Here is a 19,531-nt window from a genome sequence, read left to right on the forward strand (position 1 = left end):
TCTGAAATAATGTGCAAACTCAGAGCATCATTTGTGTCATCTAGATACCACCTCAGGATCCAAATGGCACCAATGCTGATTAGTTAGGGAGTGGCTAGAAAGGTTTTTTCCTTTTTATTTTTCACATTAGGGAAAACTGTTCTTTGAGAGATGAATTTAAGTGGGTGGAGAAAATGCTATCAGTTGAGTTGGCAGGCATACTCTAACCCTTGCTATTTCAGTTCCTTGGGAATGGAATGTGAGTCTTTATACAATGATGTCATACACACGGCCCACTCTGCCCAGCCATTCTCTCACAGCCTGGCGAACTCTGATATCAGTCACGTGACAGGTCAGCTGGCTGATGCATGGGAACACTGCTGGCTGGAGGGCAGTGAAGGTCTGGTCTGGAAGGATCTGAATCTGGTTGAGAACTGTTAGCACCATGTTGGTCCATGCCTAAGAGAAAGGATTTAATAGAATTTAGCAGCTTTTTCCCATGGTTTCATTTGAACGCTCAGGTGTTGCTATGCCTTGCTAATCTGTTAACTGGTTTTCTCAGGCTTTAGGCTGCAATAAATTGTCACTGGCGTTTTGTTTTGTTGTACTTGGGGATGCTACCAACCAACCAATGCTACAGGTTTGAAGTCACTGTTGCAGCCACTGTGTCAGTCTATCTTGTGAGGGTCTTCCTCTTTCTCACTGACCCTCTACTTTACCAAGCATGATGTCTTTTTCTCTAGGGAGGGACTGGTCCCACCTAATTTGATACGCCTACAATTAGCTGCCATTTTAAATACTTTCAAAGGATGGGCAGAGCCACACATAACATTAAAACCAAGCCAGTTGCTGTTGAGTCTATTCTAAGTACAACTGTGCTTCATAGAGTTTTCATGGCTATCATCTTTCGGAAGCAGATTGTCAGGCCTTTCTTCTGAGGTGCCTGGGTGGGTTCAAACTGGCAACATTTTGGTTAGTAGCTGTGCACCTAGAGACCCTACATTTAATATTTCCACTGCCATGAAGTGGATTCCGACTCATAAGGACCCTTGTTGGGTTTCCAAGGTTGTAAATCTTTACAGAAGTAGATTGTCTTATCTTCCTCCCACAGAGCAGATAGGTTTGAACCGCCAACCTTATGGTTAGCAGCCCAAATGCCTTACTTCCAGCTTTCACAAACTCCTAAAAAAAACCCTTCTCATAATGAGATTTCCATAGGCCACATAATAATTTAAACCAACAGTCTTTATAATGACTACACAAGTTGGAATATATGCATGTTTTAATTTAGGATCATTTAACCTTTTCATGACTGAATTAGCTTCTGTTCTGAATTTTTTGTTGATACCATGTGTTTTCAATAGTGGAAGCATGCTGAAATCTAAAAAAAAGTTTTTTTTTAGGTAATACGGATTTTGATACAATTATGTGGGAGACATATGTCCAAGTGGACTCTCGTGATAAGATTGGTGGGGTGAGGCCTGTTTCTTCAGATTTGCACAATTATATAGCTCTCTGGGGGGTGGTAGCATGTAGTACAACTGGGATAGCGGCTTCCCAAGAAATCTGAGAAGCTTAAAATGTTGGATTCTATCTGTCTCATGGGTCATGACAAGGTTAAAGAATACCCTACATCTCAATTTGACTGGATACTGTCAAAACTCTAACCAAAAAACCCAAACTCACTGCCGTCAAGTCGGTCCTGACTCATAGTGACTCCTCCTTGGGTTTCTGAGGCGGCATCACTGCAGAAGTAGCTTGCCCAACCTTCCTTCTGAGGAGTGGCTGATGGGTATGAACTGCCAGCCTTGTGGTTAGCAGTCAAGTGCCTTAGGCACCATGCCACCAGAGCTTCTTTTCAAAACTGTAGTCTAAAATAATGTCTGTGGACTCTGGATTATGAAGTTGAGTTCTAAGTTCAAGATACTTCAAGGAAAATGAAAGCACCTTGCAGGACTCTTCCTAATGCCAGTTTATATTCACTCTGAGAATATATTCCTGTATACAGGTTTATAACAGGTTTACAGAAACCGAGAGCTCCACATTTCCTAACTTTTTCATGTCTGTGACAGAGATCCATAATGTAAAATGCCTTTCCCTGCCTCTAGATCCTTCTGTTTCTCTTTTTTCCTGTCTCATTTCATCTCAGGCTCATTCATGACGCACCACGGAATTAAAAATTAAACTGTGAAGCAAGAGGCACACTCAAACCTCTTTGGGGAATGGGTGTGTGCCTGGGATGGATTAGAAAAACTTGAGATGAAAACAATGCATTATTGGTCACTTTTCATTACATAGTGCTTCACAACTACAGGTTTTCTTAAATGCTCTCTTCAAAACTAATGACTTAATTTCAGTTAAATGTCCATCAACTTTATAAGCTTCATCTTATTTATACAGGTGATCTGCTAATTTTTGTAGGGCCCTTGGGTGGTGCAAAAGGTTGGGGGTTCAAATCCACTCAGATGAGCTGCAGAAGAAAGGCCTATGATCTACTTTTGCACGATTACATTCACAAAAACCTTATGGAGTGCAGTGTTGCTCTCACACAATGGTGGTGTTGCCATGACAGCAACAGGTCTCCCTAACTCTAACATTGTGTGTTACAAAGCATACAAACAGTGCCTGAAGTATCAGAGAATGTAATTTCATTTTCACACTGATGCAGTATTACGGATCCTGTGTTAGGTAAGGCAGTCCTGTTACTTCGGGGTAAATGACTCCCCTATTGGCTTTTATCAAATTGGCTTATATCAAATTTTAGCGTGGGTATCAATGCTCTGTGAGAGTGACCATGTCTGTTACTTGAAAGCTAGCCTTACGCCCGCATTTCCAGGGCCTCCCCCTACAACCCCTGGGCAGTAGGGACATACCTGGATCTGTGCTTCAGCGTCTCTCACGGACACGCTGAGGGAGCTCCCGGTGGAGCCCGAGCGGGGCCTCTTTTCCTGCCGCAGGAGCTCAGGGCCTGCGCTGAAGGAATGCCGCATCTGACCTTGGTCCACCAAGTGCTGGGGCCTCTGAAGCAGTGGGGAGTCCTGACCCCTGGAGCCCAGCGGCTCCCCCTTCTTCTCCACTTTGACTTCTTTGGTGAACGGGGGAAGGTTGTGTTGCTGTTTCCTCTTTTTATACTCAGTCATCAACTTTGAGATGGTCTTGTCGGCTGCCATGGTGTAGATCTTGTTGCCGGCGTTCTCCCACCACTCCTTCTTCTGGCTGGGGTCCTTCTTCTCCACTTTGGGGCTAGGGGACAGCATCAGCACGTCCCCACTGCCTGCCCTCAAACCATCTCCGACATGATCCCGTATTTGACTTCGGTCATCCTCCGAAGGCGTGTCTTTCCCAGAGAAGCCCCCCGTGGATGGAGTGGATGACTCAGACTGGAAGGAGGGAAGGATGAAGAATGGGTCGTTCTTGAAGAGAGGTGGCTCCTCCACACTGTTTTCCAGGTCCAAGTGCATCTGGATATAGTTGTTGCATAGCTCCATGCACAGTTTGTGAAGCCTCTTGACCAGCCACACCCAGTCTGCATTGCTGATGGGCTGGACACTCAGAGAGGGCATCCTTGCCCTCCACTGCCTCTTCTCCTTGCCCCTTGGGGGGCTCACCTGGGCAGTTTCCTCAAAAATGTCTTCATCTTCTGAGGAGCACTGTTGGGAGGAATCTGTGCTTCTCTCATCGTCCTCAAAAAGGACTTTCTTCACTTGCTCAGCAGTGATGGTCTCTTGATTGGTGAGGACAGCACACACCAGTGCGTGGAAATAAATGTTAAAGCTCATTGCAGACTGGCGGTAGAGGTTGGCGGTGCCCCCAATGCCCGACACCTTCTTCAGCAGGCACTTCAACCCGGGGCTGGTGTCAAACTCTCTGGCCGTTCTGTATGAGTCCAGCAGCAGGTCAAATATGACGGCCAAGTTCTGCATGGAGATGTACCTGAGGAAGCCCGCCAGCTTGTTCTCTGGCACCTGGATCGTCTTCTCATCTCCAGGACAGGGGCCTTTGACAAATTCTTCTAACAAAATGTCATACAGGTTCTGTAGTAACACTTGATGAGACAGTAAGCTCACCACAATCTCCCTGAAGGAAACACTTCAAATGAAAAGAACAGAGTTGATTAGTAGCCTTCTGCCTTATATCAGTTAATGGAAGCGATTCAGACATTACACATTTCAGAATTCAGAACCATACATTATCTTCCTTAAGGCATTACATGATAACCATTTTACTGGAAATTGACACTTTTTAAATTTCAGGGGTTGCAGAATTAAATATGTTATGAAACTGAACTAACAATTATCAAGTCTTAAGAAACAAAGACTAATTTTTATAAAAAATTTTAATATAGGCACAATTATGGGACATGACACATTTTTCATACAAAAATTTCTGTGCAGCTCTATTAATTTTAATTTCCTTTTTCTAGCCCTTTACTCTTAGAAATTGTATTGCAGCCTGGATTTACAGGGACCAAACTAGCTTTCCAGGATTAAATGTTAGTGTTTTAGGTGCATATTCAGAAAAACATTGGTGCTTCCAGCATGTGAGAAGGCAGCAAGCTAGCTACTGGAACGTTTAAACTAGAGGTATTATGGAGCTAACGTTTGCAAGGTTAGGAAATAAATGGGTAACTTAACTCACAGCATTCTAAAACAAACCCGTGTCAGAAAGCAGTAGTCACTCAGCAAATGCCACTTCCCTTCCTGCCATGGACTGCTTTCTGGGCCTTGAGTATTCACTTGGTTCGAGGAGATGCCCCTCAGGTCAGCGAGATGTGATGGGAACGTGGGAGAAGGTGCGGGCCATGAGGCTTTCCCTTCTCCTCCCCAGACATCTAGCCAGGCCTCTTGGTTGAGGAGCAGCTTCCGGCTCTTTTTCTAATTAGTTACCTGGACTAGGTAACTTCAGAAGTGAATGTTCAAACACTTGATGATTCGGCTCCTTCTATTTGGTCTGAGTTCACTACTGTGATTTTGGCTTTATGTTTTCATGTTCTTTTCACTGCTTTTACATTTTTGTGAAAATATCATATGGTATTTAATGTTGCAAGCTAATTCACATAACTGGGTAATTAGGAAAAACTCACATACCTGGATAATTATGAAATTGACAAATCTTATTAGCAAAGTTGATTTCAAAGGTCTAACTATTATGTAAGTAGTTTTTGCTTTATTTTTAGTTTAGTGACAACCTTGAATTTAAAAATTATTCTTTTCTGCTATGTAGAAAAGAAAAATCCTGCCATAGATTTAAGGAAGCAGAAGATGTTCTGCTGCTCTCCATTAATGATCCGTTTTAAAAGAGGAGTCCATTGCCATTTTAATACATGCTGTGTGCTATGAAAAGTTCTATTCCTTAAGTTGGGTGCAGGTGTGTAGTTATTTTTGTTACTATTCATGCTTTATAACTTTTGAACATTCCATATCCTTTGAATGTTATCAAATACTTTACTAAAAAAAGTTACTAACTGGAAATTTCACCCAAACTGTTGTACTAACCAGCTACCTTTTGGACAAATAACCCAGAGCCCATGAAAACAGTAAGGGGGACAGGGCTTTGCTCAGCCAGACCTGGCTTTGATTCTGTCTTACCTCTTAGCAGCCGTGAGGCCCTCACCCTCTACGTGTTTCCTCGTGGATAAATGGATGTGGTGATGTCTACCCACAGTACTTCACATATAATGCTGAAATATTTGTCATTGTTGTTCTTAGTGTGTCAGGAGTTTAAAAATTAGGAAAGTTCTGTTATTTCATCTTTGTTTATAAGAACATTTTGTTTTTGGTAGAATGGTAGTACTGTGGGAGCCGAGGGATTGTTATTCCAGGTCTTACAAGTTTTTCAGCCCCTGACAGGGTACAGTCTTACCACTTTCCTATTGCTCATTTTATTGGAAAATATTTGCATTTTCCTTCTCTAATACGTTTCCATCTTACATAGGTTCCACCTTTCACAGGTTTTATTGTATTTATAAAGTGCCTCTTTCTTGTGGCAGGGCACATATCTTTTGTTTCCTGACAGCTGTACTGTTCCTGGAACAGTTTATAAATTTTTCACAGAAGCCAGCCTCAGATAACAATGAAAAACTTACAATATGTATAAGATGCAGGATTTGTTCAAAAGGTAAAAAGTTTTGGGGTTTTTTTTTGCTGAAAATCTTTCCTAAGTGACACCACAAATGTTTTATATTGTTTTTTGCCTAAGTTTGGATTACCATAAGTAACAGTTGGGAATAATAAATTAACTTTCTCGTAACAAGCTCCTTACCTGACTAAGGTTAGCGGCTTACCTTTTTTTGGCGTGACCGTTTGGTTTCTCATCGGGAGGCAGCTCAATGATGAGCTGACAGGACTGAGCATGATCAAAGTTGTTGGGGGTCTTTGGTGAGCACTGGGTGTCCAGCATAAACACCTGCACGTACACACAAAGGCACAGCTCAGAAATGCCCTTCGGTGCCCAGGCTCCCCTGGCAACAGCTGAGAGGCTTTGGGCAAACAGTTTACTCTCTTTACCTGTTTTCCTTGCTTATAAAATGGGGATCATGATGGCCTCCTTCCTGTACATTTGTTGAGAATTAATAATATATGTGTATTACATATGCAAAGCATTAGAACAGAGGAATGAATACTCAAAACACATTAGCTGCTGACACTAACAGTAATAGCACTACATCTATCACAGGGCAAGCCACTACAGTTCAATGAACAAGAACTGACATTTAATATTAATTAAGAGTAAATAATGACATATTATGTTTGTAAGCAATGAGATGGACTGACACAGTGGCTGGCTGCAATGCTGGGCTCAAGCGTAGCAGGGATTGTGAGGATGGGGCAGGACTGGGCAGTGTTTCGTTTTGTTGTACACAGGTGTTGTCGAGTCGGCTCCAACCCACAGCGACCCTAAAGACAACATGTTCGTAAAGTTCTCTGATTTTGACTTCTGTTTGGTATATTATTTTTAACATAAGAATAAGAATTTAATTAAGACTTCTATCAGGACTACTGATGGGTAAGATATTCTACCAGACTATTGGAGACATGACTAAGAAAAACAAACTCCAAAAAACCAAACTCACTGCCATCGAGTTGATTCCAACTCACAGCACCCACCCCCTTTGGGTTTCCAAGGCAGTAAATCTCTACGGAAGTAGATTGTCCAGTCTTCCTTTTGAGGAGTGGCTGGTGGGTTTGAACTGCCAACCTTCTGGTTAGCAGTCAAATGTCTTAGGCACTAAGCCACCAGAGCTCCTTACTAAGAAAAATAGTAACTACTTTTAGGATGTCTCATTTGAATGATTTCATTTTACAGGATTTGCCTCTACTACTTTCTGTGGGAAATATTAGTTTGTTTTTTTTTTTAAGGTAACTTCTTCCCAAATCTTGTAAGAATTATCAGACTATTTAATACTGGGTTATTCTAAGACTGAATGCAGGAGGAGTGTTTGGGACTGAAGAAGAAATATTAAGAAGTAAAAGACTCAATAAATTTTTCTCCTCCATTAATGATCCATTTTAGAAGAGGATGCCATGGCCATTTTAATACTCCGTGTGGTATGACATGGTTGAAAAGACCACTGTATGCACATATGGAAATTCTCCATCTGGCCAGCTGCAATGGCTTCCTACTTAATGACGCTGTCACTTTGCAGGACTATCCTCTTGGTTTCTCTGTTACAGTTACTAGTCAGACTTACTGCTTCTATATGCTTTGCTCTAGTAATACAATGGTAATTCCTTCATAGGGGATAAATTTAAGTAATCATTTACATTCAATTGTGAATGTTTGATATGATCATTCAAATTTATTAAGCAACTTTTAAATGATAAGCTCTGTATTTAGTCAGTTTGCTACCCTTAAGTACTCATAGTCTAACAGGAACATTAATATTTAAGTAAATTGTTATAAGGACTATAAGCAATTATGTAAAAAGTATAGTGGGAGGCTACAGAAAGAATCTGATGTGGATACTTAGAGTTTGCAACAAGCAAATGATGTTGGAGAGAAGGGAACTGTTGACTGGGTGAGTTAAAGTCATTCCTGGTGAAGAAATGGTACTGGCAAGCATATGTCCCTAAGGCAAGAAAAGACCATTTGGTGATGCAAGAGTTTTAGGAAAGATGCATAGGACTGGTATATCAAGCTTCTAGAGCCACCCCTGATGTCAAAAGCCTTACCTGCTGAGCCATGGCTCGGATGCGCCAGTACTCTGCTTCGGCACTGGGGGAGGAGGAAGGGGCTGCTACCCGTACCTGGCAGCCTTCCCCACTGAAGCTCTCAGTGCCACTGTGGAAACAGCCCAGAAGGTCCTGGAGAGAAACACAGCAGATGTTCACTGAAGCATCCGGGTTCATGGCAGCAGGCTCCATCTTGGATCTAACGCTGTCAATTGAGAGTTCTGACTAGGACAAAAGTACTAACCTAGCAACTTCTTCCTCAACATCATTGGAAGAGGATTCCATGGACATTTTAATACTCTGTGTGGTGTGACATGGTTGAGACTCCCTGCTTTGAGTAGGAAGGCAGGGTCCAGGTGCCCAACTTGACAAAGCACCAGGGAGCTAGGGAGATTGGGACCTGCTCCGGCTCTCTCCTCAGGGCAATTTACCTTCACTGGTTTGAGGGTGGCCGAGAAGGCCTCCTGCAGGGCACAGCATGCAAGTCTCCACATTTCTTCGGTGAACACAGGTCCCGCTGTCACAAGGACATACCTGCTCAGAAAAATGAGGAAATTCTTGAACCCAAATAGAGATCCCTTATAGTCATGTAGAGACATTCACCCTAGTTTCCTGAGCCACTTCATCATGAAAATGTGAGTGGCTCCCCATTACTAATGTGCCAACATTTAAATGTATATGTAATGCTGTATATATTTGGTACCAATTTTTCCTTCTAGGCCTGTTTTCCACAACTCCTTCACAAATACCAAACAAATAAAACAGCAACAAAACCCCTATTGTTGTCACCTATAATTCCTACCTTCCTACATTTATTCATGCCATTCTTCTGCTCAGAAAGCCCCCACCTACCAAAATCTTACCTATGTTAGGAAATCTGAGCATCTGAAGCCCCAAGCTTCCTCTGCTTTCTTGGCATTCATCGGTTGTTCTTTACTATTGTGATTTTTCATGGAACTCTCTCTGTTAGGTCTGAATAGAATATAAGCTCCTTGACAGCATGATTTACATCACTGTCTATGTACCACAGTACCTTTCATAATGCCTTACACAGTATTTGCTTACAACACTGAAATGAAGAGTTATTAGAAGAGAGACGTTCTTACTTGCAAAACCTACTACTGCTAGTCAATTCCAACTCACAGCAACCCTTTAGGACAGAGCAGAACTGCCCCATAGGGTTTCCAAAGCTGCAAATCTTTATGGAAGCAGATTGCCACATCTTTCTTTCTCCCATGAAATAGCTGGTGGGTTTGAACCACTGACCTTTTGGTTATCAGCTGAGCACTTAACCACTGTGCCACCAGTGCTCCTTTAATTTAATTCCCTTGGATTTCATAATGGAAATTCCTATTCTGTGGAGAGTCAAGGAACGTTTTTCTCACCTAATACAGGAGCAGCCCACTCTGGAGATGGTTTCTGTGGGCTTGGCCACACACGCTACCAGTAACTCAAATAGGTCCTTCAGCATGGTGTTGATCATACTCTCATACCTGATATCTAAGGAAAACACAAAATCAAGATTCCACTCAACTCTATTGTAAAGCAACTGATAAAATGGCCATCCATAGCAAAAGAGGAAAGACTAGTGATAACTTTATAAACATATGGGAAAAACAAATAGAACAATGGAAAAAATGGCTATCAAAACAAAACAAAACCCCAGCAAAACAACAATTTTCTTGGATTTGAATCCAAAATCAGCTTGTTTCATCAATTCTAGATATATCAAGATGAAATATGTGGTTTACTTTTATGTGTTGTTTATTTTTCAAAGTATATGATTTATCTAGTTAATCAGAATAGAAAATATATAACCAGAATACCAGTTGGTAAAAACATTAAAATTCTAAAAATATATACTTTCAATAGCTGGATTAAATTCTCCTAAAAAACAAAAAGACTCTAGTCCTAACATTTCTTGAATCTTGCCAATCGGGCTTCAATCTGCATGCTATTATCAGGCTAAAGAAAGTAAGACTACAGGCAGGGGGGAGTGTGCCCATGGCCATGTATACGGCTGGCAGATGATGTTTCTTCAAGCATATTTGTATGTGCTGTACGAATGCCCAGGTGTATAGTAGAGCTGACAGGGGACTAGGTTGTGTTGACTTGGCTACACCCAGCTACCTGGAAGGAGCAAGTAATTGGACCTGTAGGCTTGGAATCATGGTTGCAGGGGACACCAAGCTCAATTGGCATCACATACTACACAAGAGCATTTTTCTACAGTCTACTTTGGTGAGTAGTGACTGGGGTCTAAAAGCTTGCACAAGCGGCCATCTAGATGCAATGATGAGTCTCTCCTCATCCAGAGCAAAGAAGAATGAAGAAAACCAAAGATTCATGGAAACAATTAGTCCATGGGACTGGCGGACCATGTGATCCTCAGCCTATATGACCATGGAATCAGAGGTGCTAGATGGTAGCTGGCTACCACTGTCAGCCACTAGGAGGGGGATCTACATAGGATAGAGTGGGAGAACAATGTGGAACAAAACTCAAAATCATAAAAAAAAAAGAAAAAAGACCAGGTTTGCTGGTCTGATAGAGCCTGGTAAGACCCCTGAGACTATGGCCCCTAGCTAACCTTCAGGTCTGGAATTGAACTCACTCCTGTGGCTTCCAGCCAAATAACAGACAGGCATATGGGGTAAACATTTACATCAGGTAGATATACTCCTTGGAGCAATCAATCATGGGAGAAAAGAATGACAGTGTTTGCACAGAGAGACAGCTCGGGGTGGGAGTACATGGGAGGAAAGGAACGGAAGAGGTAATTGTGGGGAGGAAGTGGCAAGAGAGCTGTTACATTGTGAGGAATTGCTCAATGTCATGAGACAAAATGTGTATGGACTGCTGTATGGAAAATGAATTTGTTCTGTTAACTTTCACCCAAGTCACAATAAAAATTAAAAAAGAAAAAGAAAATAAGACTATAAAACCAAATTTTCTTTGCCCAATTCAAGAAGTATGTCTGTATTCTTTTCCTCAAACTTCCTGTGATGCCACAGGACCAACTTGAGTGGAATCCTCTGGGGGCCAATGCTGGGCAAAGCAATGACCTGGATCAGGACATACACCCTTAGGGTCACAGTTACCACTGATAGGTCGAAACAATCACTTGTCTTCTTTCTCAATGAGCATTCCTTTTGCAGTGCAATTTGTCCTTACTAAACAGAGACACAATTTCTTACCTTTTCTTGGTGACTCTCCCTTGGGGGTCAACAGTTTCATTGTTTTTCTGATCTCTCCAACAAGGGCCTCTCACTTTCTTCCTTATACTTGCACATGCTTTTCCCTTTTATTAATAAACTGTGGTTTGCAGTGACGTTTCCTCTGTTCCCAAACTTCCAGATCTCATGGTAGATCATGAGCAAGAATCAGTTTTTCACAAGTGTTTCTCCAGTGGCACCACGTATTTCTCCTGCCTGCGTATTTCTCTTCATCTGCTCACATCAAACATACTATTTTACCCTGCACTTTAAAATCTTCTCTTCAACTTGTTTGGCAATTTCTTGCCCATAATGGAAGTCTTTTCTAAAACCCTTCCTCCTCCATTTAACTTCTCCAGATAAATCAGGTCAAGAGGATAGAGCCCCTCACTAACTCCAACCTACAGGGATATTTCTTCTTTTGGTAATTTATTATACACTTGAACTTCTCTTTCCTAATGTATAGATGCTCTAAACCTGCTCACTACATATTTGTAATCATATATATATATTTTGAGAACTATTTGATTATTTTGTGGAGAGCGTGTGAGCATCAGTTTTCTTTTTGAAAATCTACTTCTAGAAAGCTGGCATTGGCCATGTAATTCTATTTTAATAATTCCTAGGACAAAAACCATGTTCTGTTAGGTATTTACTAACGACTTTTAGACAACGATGCTGCCTACTAAAGAAATACCCAGAAGGAACTGCTCTGGCAAAATAAGATACCTGAGTGTATAAAGCTTTGAATGTGTTCCACTACCAGCTCACAGGACAGGCCGATGGCATGCTTGAAATTAGCAGAGGCCACATCCCAGTAAGAATGGTCTTTGTGGCTACGGCGGAGCCAAACGGACATCACGGGAAGGAGAAGGTGAACGACTGCATAGATACCGAAGCCTGGTCCTGAAAAAGAACAGTTGGCACCAGAACTGTGATCTCAGCAACAATCCTGTATGTAATAAAAGGGGAGCTCTTTGCCATCATTTGGCCTTACCACCCTCCAAAGAGACCAAGGAAAAAGAAGTTACCACTGTTTGGAGCATAGATGCTTCTTCAGTGACATTTTTCATTTTTGTTCCTGCGTGACTTTAGTTATAGTAGGAATGCATGAATATATTCTTTTAAAAAATTCAAATAATATTGATAAAAGTAAAGTATCACTTAATCAATTCCCAGTCCCCAGATGTAAATACAATAGGGTACACATACACAAGTACATATATGCATGTAAAAAAATATTTTAAATGTAAATACATATATATATCTATACGAAACAGATGTTTGTTTGTGTCTGTTTCTGCTCATTTTAAGTCATGCCACATCAGCCAACGGAGGTCCCAAAAGCTTTATCTATCCATATCGTAAGGTTGTCTCTACTTTGAGGAGTCAGCTGTTCTCCAATCAAATTTTGATGCAAATATCCAGTAATAATTAGGACATGGAATGTATGAAGTATGAATCTAGGAAAATTGGAAGTTGTCGAAAATGAAATGGACTGCATAAAGATTGATATTGGAGGCATTAGTGAGCTGAAGTGGACTGGTTTTGGCCATTTTGAGTCAAAAAACTATATGATCTACTATGATGGAATGACAAATTGAAGAGGGATGGTGTGGCATTTATTGTCACAAAGACTGTTTCAATATCTGAAGTACAACACTGTCAGTGATAGGATAATATCCATATGCCTGCAAGGAAGACCAGTTAATACTACTATTATCCAAATTTACACACCAACCACCAAAGCCAAAGATGAGGAAATTGAAGATTTCTACCAACTTTTGCAGTCTGAAATTGATCTAACATGCAATCAAGATGTGTTGATTATCATTTGTGACTGGAATGCCAAAGTTGGAAACAAAGAAGAGTTACTGGTAGTTGGAAAATATGGCCTTGGTGATAGAAATAATGCTGGAGATTGCATGATAGAATTTTGCAAGACCAATAACTTATTCATTGCAAATACCTTTTTTCAACAACATAAGCAATGACTATATGAGCTCTGGTAATATAGTGGCTAAGACACTTGACTGCTAACCAGAAGGCTGGCGGTTCAAACCCACCAGCCACTCCTCGGAAGGAAGGTTGGGCAATCCTACTTCCGTAGTGATACTGCCTCGGAAACCCAAGGAGGGGTCGCTATGAGTCAGGGCTGACTCGACGGCACATAACAACAACAAATATATATGGACTTCACCAGATGGAATACACAGGAATCAGATTGACTACATTTGTGGCAAGAGGTGATGGAGAAGCTCAATATCTTTGGCCAAAATTAGGCCAGGAGCTGAATGTGGAATAGACCATCAACTGCTCATCAAATGCACATTCAAGTTGAAGGTGAAGACAATTAAAACAAGCCCACGAGAGCCAAAATATGACCTTGGTAATAACCCTCCTGAATTTAGAGACCATTTAAAGAATAGACTTGATGCATTGAACACCAATGACCAAAACCCAGAGGAATTGTGATATGACATCAAGAATATCATCCATGAAGAACACAAGAGGTCATTAAAAAGATAAGAAAGGAAGAAAGACCAAAATGGATGTCAGAAGAGATTCTGAAACTTGACCTTGAGTGTGGAGTAGCTAAAGAAAATGGAAGAAATGACAAGATAAAAGAACTGAACAGAAGATTTCAAATAGCAGCTTGAGCAGACAAAGCGAATTACTATAATGAAATGTACAAAGACCTGGAATTAGAGAACCAAAAGGGAAGAACATGCTTGGCATTACTCAAGCTGAAAGAACTAAGGAAAAAATTTAAGCCTCAAAGTGTAATACTGAAACATTCTATGAGTAAAATATTGAATAATGCAGGAAGCATCAAAAGAAGATGGAAGGAATACACAGAGTCACTGTACCAAAAAGACTTGGTTGCTGTTCATCCATTTCAGGAGATGACATATGATCAAGAACCAATGGTATTAAGGAAGAAGTCAAAGCTGCAGTGAAGGAGTTGGCTAAGAACAGGGCTCCAGAATTGATGGACTACCCATTGAGATGTTTCAACAAATGGATGCCCCACTGGAGGCACTCACTCGGTTATGCCAAGACATTTGGAAGACAGCTACCTGGCCAACCGACTGGAAAAGATCCATATTTGTATCCATTCCAAAGAAAGGTGATCCCACAGAATGTGGAAACTATCGAACTATCATTAATATAACCAAAAAACCATACCAAACCCAATGCCATCGAGTCGGATCCAACTCATAGCGACCCCTCCTTGGGTTTCTGAAGCAGTATCATTATGGAAGCAGATTGCCCAAACTTCCTTCCAAGGAGTGTCTGGTTAGTGGTCAAATGCCATTAATATCACAAACAAGTAAAATCTTACTGAAGATAATTCAAAAATGGTTGCAGCAGTATATTGACAGAGAGCCTCCAGAAACGCAAGCTGGATTCAGAGGAGGATGTGGAATAAGGGATATCACTGCTGATGTCAGTTGGATCTTAGCCAAAAGCAAAAAATACCAGAAAGATGCTTACTTATGTTTTATTGACCATGCAAAAGCATTCAATTGTGTAGATCATAATAAATTGTGGATAATATTGAGAAGAACAGGAATTCTAGAACACTTGATTGTACTCATGAGGAACCTGTACATAGATGAGGAGGCTGTCATTTGAATAGAACAAAGGGATACTGCATTGTTCAAAATCAAGAAGGGAGTGCATCAAGGTTGTATCCTTTCTCCATACTCATTCAACTTGTATGCTGAGCAAATAATCTGAGAAGCTGGACTATATGAAGAAGAATGTGGCATCAGGGTTGGAGGAAGGCTCATTAACAACCTGCGATACACAAATGACACAACTTTGCTTGCTGAAACTGAGGATGACTGAAAGCACTTAGTGGTGAAGATTAAAGACTACAGTCTGCGGTATGGATTCTCCTCAATATAAAGAAAGCAACAATCCTCACAACTGGTCCAATAAACAGCTTCATGGTGGATGGAGAAAAGATTGAAGTTGTCAAGGATTTCCTATTACTTGCTCTACAATCCACAGCAATGGAAGCAGCAGTCAAGACATCAGACGACATTTGCATTGGGCAAATCTGTTGCAAAGGACCTCTTTCGAGTGATGAAAAGCACAGATGTCTCCTTGAACACTAAGGTGCACCTAACCCAAGCCATGGTATTTTCAGTCGCCTCTTATGAATGTGAGAGCTGGACAATGAATAAGGAAGACCGAAGAAGAGTTGATGCTTTTGAATTGTGGTGCTGGAGAAGAATGCTAAGAGTACCATGGTCTGCTAAAAGGATTAATAAATCTATCCTGGAGGAAGTGCAGCCAGAATGCTCCTTAGAAGCAAGAATGGCCAGACTTCGTCTCACCTACTTTGGTCATGTTATCAGAAGGGAACACTCCCTGGAGAAGGATATCATGCTTGGTAAAGTGGAGGGTCAATGAAGATAGGGAAGACCCTCAATGAGATGGATTGACACAGTGGCTGCAACGATGGGCTCAAATATAGCAAGGATCGTGAGGCTGGCACAGGACTGGGCAGTGTTTTGTTGTGCTGTGCATAGGGTTGCTATGAGTTGGAGATGACCTAACAACAACAACAACATATGAAACATAAATATAGGGTTTTAAGTGTTCTTTGTTACTTTGACATACATGGGAGAATGTAGACATTGGTCTAAAGCCTGATTTTTTTCATTTAACACTATGTGTTAGAGATCACTCTATGTCAGCAAATTCAAGTCTTTCTCATTTTTATTGCCACACATTATCCCATCATACGTACATGAAACAATTTACTTATTCTTTTACTGCTGGACATTTGAGATGTTTCTAATTTTTTGATTTATAGATAATACTAAATTAAAATCATGCTTCATTGTGGTAATTCTCACAGATTTTTCTAAAAATACAAAAGCAAGGCATGCTTTTTGGCATAAATATGGAAAACATAAGAAATTGAAGGAAAAAAGTCAAAAGTCATCCATAATACTTACCCCACAGAAATAATCACATTTTGATGTATTTCTTTCTAGTAGCTTTTGAAAGCATGTGTGTATGTATTTATAGATGCATAAATTTTCATGCAGTTGAGACTGTACTCCATAATATACTTCAGCAATGCCTTGTAAATAATTCAGGTCATTAGATATTCTTCAAAAATATTATGTTAATGCCTTCATAAGATTTATATGGATTTAACATAATTTGCTTGATATTTAAGGTATTTATAACTTTTTTGGTATTCAAGATGTTTCTGTAAATATCCCTATATATGCATTTTTGTCTGCATTACTGTTAATCTTCTTAAATGATTAATTCCTAAGGGTGGAATTATTAAATGCTCTTTATACACATTTGTGTTGTTGTTATGTGCCGTTGAGTCGGACCAATTCATAGCGGCCCCTCCTTGGGTTTCTGAGGCAGTATCACTACGGAAGTAGATTGCCCCATCTTCCTTCCGAGGAGTGGCTGGTGGGTTAGTGGCAAAAATTGTAAAAGGCAAAGATGGCACTTACCAGCAAGAGAGGTTTAGCATTAACTCTATAAAATATCAGCTTACTCTTAAATGGAAAGCTTTTTAAGTGGCAGGAGTAGCTATGGTGGTTTTTCTGGAAAAAAAAAGGCTGACATCAAATAGCTGATGTAAAGAAAGGACTCAGTGTCTCTAGATTCATACAAAAGGACCTGGAATTGGGTTAAAAAATACATTTTTCTTTTAATGCTTTACTTCTAATTTTCCTGCAAGAGCTAGTGTATTTTAAAACCATATTAATCAATTCTTTGTGAGTGTATGGTGAATACAGAACAGTTCTCATTACTACACACGATTAGCTAGTGGTTTCAATTGGGCTTCTGGTTCTCCTAGTAAACATTAAAATTTCAATAAAAATGTCTCTTTGAGCTTAGGAAAATGGAATGAATAGCATGTATGCTTGAACTTGGTCAACTCAGAACAAGAAATAAATTCCTAAGAGCAATTCTTTTCCAGTACTAAGAGGAGCTATATTAGGTGACTGTTAAAGGTCTCTTCCCATTATAATTACCTCTGGCATTTATATCAAGATGTTGCTGGCTTTATACTACATATATTTTTAGTGGTTTGTTTATTTCGGCATTAGACCTGGTAAGCCCTACAGATATTCCTGGGCCAAGAGTGTGTGACTGAGAGATCTGGCCAAGGAGGAAGCCTGAAATCACAGAACAAAGCAAAACCAATTGGCTGATACCTCTCAGCCTTGGCCCAATTAACACAGAGCTCAACCTAATTGGCCATCACACAATATTTGTAAATGGGCGGTTAGTAAGACATGCAAAAAACACTAGACACATCTTAAACCTTACTGCATCATAGTCAACGAACATTTCTAAATTCAGTGTTACGGCAGTGAAAAAGATGGATATTCACAGAAATACCTTCCTGAAAGTTACACTTGTAACAATTTACCAGAAGCCATATTTACCTGGTATTTTGGTAACATCTCTCAACAGCTCAAAGAGTAAGTCCAAGGTTGGTGGTTGGTGCTGACGTGGACAATTAGACACAGCTGCTGTTAACTGCTCAAGGAGGATGATCCAAACTTCTATCAGACCTGGAATCCCAAAAACAGCATGAGGTGCACTTAAACATAAAGAAGAAGAATTGCACAATGTATTTAGCAGGGTTCTATTCACTTTCAAAGCTGTAAGAATGTGAGACATCAAGGTATCAATCAGTGCCTAGACATGGGCAGATAATGATTTACAAGTTATGACAAAGTTAAGGGAAAAGATACCCATGTTTATTCCTTATTTCATTTCAAGAAGATGTGGTATGGTATGTGAATTCTACTCTATTGAAATGATTATCAGGTTTCTTGGGAGCTGATGACACCAAAATAATAAAACATCTCTTCAGTTTTTTCACCTTAGTTTGTCTTCTGTCCTTTTCCTATTGCCCCATTTTCCTAAGGTTCTATCATTCATCTCCAATTTCTTTTTTCACAATTTATAAATCTTTTTTTATGGCTTTGTATTTTTTCTTTAATTTTTATTGTGATTTCCATACAGCAACTCACATACACTTTGTCTCATGACATTGACTGCAACCTCCTACAATGCAACAGATCCCCTCCCACTTCTTCCCCAGAGTTACTTCCTCCTACGCACTCCTGCCCCCCAAGCTGTCTCCCCATGCATACACAGCCCTTCTATTCTCCCATGATTGATCTCTCCAAGGAGTGTATATACCTACTGTAAATGTTCAGCTCATATGCCTGTCTTTTGTTTGACTGGAAGCCACAGGAATGGATTCAATTCCAGACTTAAAGGGCAACTAGGGGCCATAGTTTCAGTGGTTCCATCAGGCTCTATCAGACCAGCAAACCTGGTCCTTTTTTAAAATGATTTTTTGTTCCACATTGTTCTCCCACTCTATCAGGATCTCTTACAGAGATCCCCCTCAGAGTAGTTGACAGTGGTAGCCGGGCACCATCTAGCTCTTCTCGTCTCATAGTTGTATAGGCTGAGGATCACATGGTGTACCAGTCTCTTGGACTAATTGTTTCCAAGTGTCTTTGGTTTCTTCATTCTTCTTTGCCCTGGATGAGGAGAGACCCATTGTTGCATCTAGATGGCCACTTGCAAGCTTTTAAGATCCCAGTCACTACTCACCAAAGCAGGATGTGGAAAAATATTTTTTGTGTAGTATGTTATGCCAATTGAGTTTATGTCCCTGTGACTATGGTCCCGAGCCCACAGGTCCAACTACTCATCCCCTCTGGTAGCTGGCTGTGGCCAAGAAGTGACTACAACCTTGCCCCTTGTCAGCTCTACTATATACCTGGCAATTCTTACAGAACATACAAATACACTTGTAGAAACACTGTCTGCCAACACTATATATGGTCTTGGGCACATTCCCCCCTGCATGGACATTCCTAAAAGTTCAGGCTATCTACCCATCTATCAAAGTTAGTCTTCATGACAACGCAGTACTGTAAATGCAAAAGGGGTCGTCTTTGCTGTCTGAATGTCTCATGCACCTTTCCATGTGCTTCTTTTCCTCAGTGCCACCATGTTGATCACTCACATTTGGTACATTGCCCTTCTCTTCACTCAAATCAACACTTGTCTCTACCTATCTAACAGTGTTCTCTCCCCTCCCCCCCCCACCCCTGGTAACCAACAAAGAAAATTTCCTTCCAT

General features: G+C 40.6%; 1 protein-coding gene across 1 annotated transcript in view; it reads right to left on the bottom strand.

Annotated features, from left to right (window-relative positions):
• Window positions 1–246: 246 nt before the first annotated feature.
• Window positions 247–19,531, bottom strand: part of ARFGEF3 (ARFGEF family member 3) — a 232,027-nt gene continuing 212,742 nt past the window's right edge. The window contains exons 27-34 of the mRNA XM_007946301.2: window positions 17,809–17,937; window positions 12,095–12,271; window positions 9,536–9,650; window positions 8,582–8,684; window positions 8,151–8,282; window positions 6,263–6,384; window positions 2,853–4,068; window positions 247–438 (exon numbers count right to left, since the gene is read on the bottom strand). Of these exons, the coding sequence (XP_007944492.1) occupies window positions 247–438; window positions 2,853–4,068; window positions 6,263–6,384; window positions 8,151–8,282; window positions 8,582–8,684; window positions 9,536–9,650; window positions 12,095–12,271; window positions 17,809–17,937 (2,186 nt within the window). The remainder of the gene's footprint in view (window positions 439–2,852; window positions 4,069–6,262; window positions 6,385–8,150; window positions 8,283–8,581; window positions 8,685–9,535; window positions 9,651–12,094; window positions 12,272–17,808; window positions 17,938–19,531) is intronic.

This window comes from Orycteropus afer, unplaced genomic scaffold, assembly GCF_000298275.1.
Source record: "Orycteropus afer afer isolate SDZICR_OR568_19922 unplaced genomic scaffold, OryAfe1.0 scaffold00155, whole genome shotgun sequence".
NCBI lineage: Eukaryota > Metazoa > Chordata > Mammalia > Tubulidentata > Orycteropodidae > Orycteropus > Orycteropus afer.